This window comes from Sinocyclocheilus anshuiensis, unplaced genomic scaffold (assembly GCF_001515605.1).
Source record: "Sinocyclocheilus anshuiensis isolate Anshui unplaced genomic scaffold, SAMN03320099.WGS_v1.1 scaffold534, whole genome shotgun sequence".
NCBI classification, from domain to species: Eukaryota; Metazoa; Chordata; class Actinopteri; order Cypriniformes; family Cyprinidae; genus Sinocyclocheilus; species Sinocyclocheilus anshuiensis.
The window spans coordinates 2769-8039 of NW_015547712.1; the positions used below are offsets into that span (position 1 = coordinate 2769).

Here is a 5271-nt window from a genome sequence, read left to right on the forward strand (position 1 = left end):
TGTCTGTCTGTCTGTCTGTCTGTCTGTCTATCTGTCTGTCTATCTATCCATCCATCTATAAATGTCTAAGTGGCATTGCATTAGATAAATTATTAAAGCAAGTGCATTTTAATGCAATATTTATATATTATAATTATATTAAATATTAATGCAAGTGGCATTGTTTTAAAGAAAGATAGCAAAACATTAAAAAGGTGTAACCCGCATTAAATTATGGTTTAAATGAGTACACATAAATACATAACTGCAATAATTCACGATATTATAATAAAAACGATAATAAATCATATCTCATAGTTCATAAATAGGTTCAAACATATACATTTCATTAAGAGATTATAGGGAAATTAAAAATATATAGAAAATGTAAAAAAAAAAATGGTAAAGCAACAAATTCAGCCTAATAAAAACAATAACTTTTCCATTATCTTTTAATAATTTACATCCATCCGTTAAACTTTTTTCACTAATGTATTTTTAAATTACACTTTGATTTTTATATATATATAATTTCGTTTAATTAATGTCTTTCTCTTTTGTTCATTATGCCAATGTAAATCAGATTATCATTGTGCATGAAACAATCTCGCCGTTCTTAATTAAAAACAATACAGCGCCATCTAGTGTTCACATCAAATACAAACAAATGCGCCACTGCTGTTATCATAATAACGTGACCTCCTCTCTAACAAAATATACACTTTACGGTGCTTAACAGAGCTCATAATCAAAATACTCTAATTAAACCCATAACACTTACACGTTTAACCCTGTTTACATGGTAGAATCACGGCGTTTCGATCTCAGTAAAGCGGAACTGATGCGAGTCGTTTTTGTTTCCGCCGGATACAGAGAGCGCTGGACTTACAAAACATAAACATAACAGATTTTCACCAATGAAGCCGCTATGAGGTTTTCTAACAGGCTGTTCAGCAGTGAATGGAGGAGGTTTTTGAGCAGGGATGTGTCCTCATACACACAAGGACAGAGTCCCGAGGCGAGAATCAGAGAGTATTTCTACTATATCGACCATCAAGGACAGGTACACCACTGAGAAGATGGCTATAATGTTGTTTACTTCATATAATTCCCATAATCATGATTTATTTCTCTCTTTTTAAAGCTGTTTCTGGATGACACCAAGGTGAAAAACTTTGTCACCTGTTTCAAAGGTATTTCTGGGGTTTTGAAATACAAATAATTTCAAATACTTGCACACATGCATATGTCATGTGGTCTCTATTACTACATTAATATAAACCTCTTTAGCCTGGCTTCTTACACAGTCATTATGTACAGTACAATAATGCTATTTTCTTCTTCTGTACTTAAAATTGTCTTTATAAAGAAGTACTGTGACTGTAACATGGTATGATGATGATAATATATCACAGTACTGTATGCTTACCATATTCCTAACCCATGGCAAGATTTAAAAAATGGTGGTTTGTGAGATGAAAAGCTAATAATTAAAGATAAAATAAATAAAAATTAAACTTTTTTGTTAACAAACGTTTACAGCATTTCTCTAGTTTTTACCCAAAATAAAAGCTTCTGAATTTAAATGTTTGGAAGCATAAATATTAGTATTATAAATTGTGTTGTAAAGTAAAATTATTATTCAAATATCAAATATTCATTTTCTATTTTACAGTACAATTGTAATTTTCAACTTATACTTCTGTTCATTTTAATAGTTAAAAGAATAATACTAACAATAGCATTATTAGCATCATTAATAATATCAGAACTGTGAACGTGAATTTGTTATTAAAATATTGAAATATAAGGTCAGTGTTAGTTTATTATCATTGACATAAGATATGAGGTTTTTATTAATTCTTTAAACCATTTTAAACTTGAAATTAAAAAATAACAGTATTTAAATTTTAAAGTTAAAGTTGTAGTAATTTTACGGTGTTTTTGTCTTTTATACATACACATATATATTATACATTTTTTATTTCAGTTTTATTTATTTTAGTACATCAGCTGGCTGATTAACTTTATAAACTTTAAAAACTTTTATATAAACTTTATATTTTATTTTATTTCAGCTCATGTTTATTTTAAAAGTGTTTTTTTTTTTATTGTTTTAATTGTAGTTTTAGTTTTAGTAAACTGCAATAACCCAGCTTTAAGTACATATTTTACATCTGAAGGGTTTGGTTGACAAAAAAAAAAGTTTAGAAACCGCCATTATTTACATAATGTTTGAAATGCACTTAATTGTGGATTTTTCCCATTCATTTTCTCACTATAGGCGTGCTAAATGGTATTAGGCATTATTAAAGACTAAAGAGTTTGAACCAAATCGACCAGCTCTAAGATTAACTGGCACCATTACAATATTAAAAAAAAAACTCAAAAGCCACTTGCTTATTGTTATTGTTTTTTTCTCTTGTTAGACCAGCACTTCTTAGTGTTCTTCTTCAACCGTCTGAAGGTCAATCAGAGCAGCCGATATGAACAGGACTTCCCCTTCCTCTCGCTCTGCGGACGCGAGCGTAACTTCCTGCGCTGTGAAGACCGGCCCGTGGTTTTCACACACCTGATATCGGAGGCGGGGCACGAGGAGCGTCTGTCATACTGTGGAGGCGGAGCCAAACTGACCGCTCCGTTCCGCCCAGAATCTCTCTTCATGCACCCAGTCAGCGGTAGAGTGTACCATCCCGGACCGGAGCGGGGGGGAGGCGTGGGGTTGGTACGGTCAGCGCTGGCCATTGAGCTGAGCACTCACTTTGAGTACGCCACGGGTCAGGAGAGCACAGGACAGCCCACTCATTTCATATGGGCGGGGCATCCACACACTCTAACCAATGAGCTGGCCAAACATTTTCCTGTTTAAAAAGATGAATGTGTGAAGCTACAGTGATTCAGTCAACCAACAGATAGATTATCATCATTAAAATCCTGCTGAAATTAATGTATATTTAGGTATAATGTATATTCTGAACATACTGCTGAAATAAATGTATATATTGGGTCTTATTAATATTAAAAATAATATACTCATCCTCGTTTCTTCCCATATCCATGCTACTTTCTTCTGCAGAGAACGAACAGATGTTAAGCAGGTCCTCTCTTAAACACGGCAGTGTTTAAAATATTTAAAATTTAGTGAATGAAGCTACAAACTCGATCATAATGCACAATGTTTCCATCTAACATGCATTTTGAGCTGCAGCTCGTCATATTAATGGAGTGTTTCACTAGTTAGCAGTAAACCGGTTACCTCACCTAAACATTTGTGTTGGATGTTGTCTTTGGAGATATGGATTTTATTTGTAAACATCATACATTTTTGCTTATTTCAGTGAATGTCATAAAACTAGCGAGCAAAGTCAGTAGTAGTAGTACTGACAGTGTTGTATAAACATTGCTTAAGATGAGAAAACCGGAGGAACAGACAAACTGATTCAATTGAGTGAGTCATCTGCGCTGGAACCGCTCCGGTTGATTCAATCATTCAATTCAAGCGAGTCACTAGCAAAAAAAAAAAAAAGAACAGATCAAAAGAGCCATTAATTTTCGAGTTTCGACATCGCTTGTAATTATTTTAAAAAGTACGCTTAGTGAGGGGTAAAATGGAGCTTTTCGAAACTCAGAATGAGTTAAACTATTGCGTCGCAAAATGATTCAGTTTCGAAGCACTCCAGTCAGATCGCAAATCATTTGATTCAGATCAGGACTTCACATCATCTATCGCGAATAATTTGATTTAGATCAGAACTTCATATCACGAATCATTTGATTCAGATCGGCACTTCGGAGCGTGTATCGCAAATCATTTGATTTAGATCGGAACTTTGTAAATCATTTGATTTAGATCGGAGATCGGAACTGTGTATCGCAAATCATTTGATTTAGATCGGAACTTCGTAAATCATTTGATTTAGATCAGAGATCAGAATCACGAATCCTTTGATTCAGATCGGCACTTCGGAGCGTGTATCGCAAATCATTTGATTTAGATTGGAACTTCGTAAATCATTTGATTTAGATCGGAACTTTGCAAATCATTTGATTTAGATCGGAACTTCGCAAATCATTTGATTTAGATCGGAACTTCGCAAATCATTTGATTTAGATCGGAACTTCGCAAATCATTTGATTTAGATCGGAACTTCGCAAATCATTTGATTTAGATCGGAACTTCGCAAATCATTTGATTTAGATCGGAACTTCGCAAATCATTTGATTTAGATCGGAACTTCGCAAATCATTTGATTTAGATCGGAACTTCGCAAATCATTTGATTTAGATCGGAACTTCGCAAATCATTTGATTTAGATCGGAACTTCGCAAATCATTTGATTTAGATCGGAACTTCGCAAATCATTTGATTTAGATCGGAACTTCGCAAATCATTTGATTTAGATCGGAACTTCGCAAATCATTTGATTTAGATCGGAACTTCGCAAATCATTTGATTTAGATCGGAACTTCATATCACGAATCATTTGATTCAGATCGAAACTTCGTAAATCATTTGATTTAGATCGGAACTTCGCAAAATGATTCAGTTTCGAAGCACTCCAGTCAGATCGCAAATCATTTGATTCAGATCAGGACTTCACATCATCTATCGCGAATAATTTGATTTAGATCAGAACTTCATATCACGAATCATTTGATTCAGATCGAAACTTCGTAAATCATTTGATTTAGATCGGAACTTCGCAAAATGATTCAGTTTCGAAGCACTCCAGTCAGATCGCAAATCATTTGATTCAGATCAGGACTTCACATCATCTATCGCGAATAATTTGATTTAGATCAGAACTTCATATCACGAATCATTTGATTCAGATCGGCACTTCGGAGCGTGTATCGCAAATCATTTGATTTAGATCGGAACTTTGCAAATCATTTGATTTAGATCGGAACTTCGCAAATCATTTGATTTAGATCTTAACTTCGCAAATCATTTGATTTAGATCGGAACTTCGCAAATCATTTGATTTAGATCTTAACTTCGCAAATCATTTGATTTAGATCGGAACTTCGCAAATCATTTGATTTAGATCTTAACTTCGCAAATCATTTGATTTAGATCGGAACTTCGCAAATCATTTGATTTAGATCGGAACTTCGCAAATCATTTGATTTAGATCGGAACTTCGCAAATCATTTGATTTAGATCGGAACTTCGCAAATCATTTGATTTAGATCGGAACTTCGCAAATCATTTGATTTAGATCGGAACTTCGCAAATCATTTGATTTAGATCGGAACTTCGCAAATCATTTGATTTAGATCGGAACTTCG

The 5271-nt window shown here is 33.7% G+C and overlaps 1 protein-coding gene across 1 annotated transcript; it reads left to right on the forward strand.

The window, feature by feature from the left end:
* Positions 1–579: 579 nt before the first annotated feature.
* On the forward strand, positions 580–2993 carry LOC107704038 (UPF0598 protein C8orf82 homolog). Its single transcript, XM_016506871.1, has 3 exons — positions 580–1042; positions 1124–1172; positions 2409–2993. The coding sequence occupies exons 1-3, from the start codon at positions 908–910 to the stop codon at positions 2846–2848; spliced, it is 624 nt and encodes a 207-aa protein (XP_016362357.1). The 5' UTR covers positions 580–907; the 3' UTR covers positions 2849–2993.
* The last annotated feature ends 2278 nt before the right edge of the window (positions 2994–5271 follow it).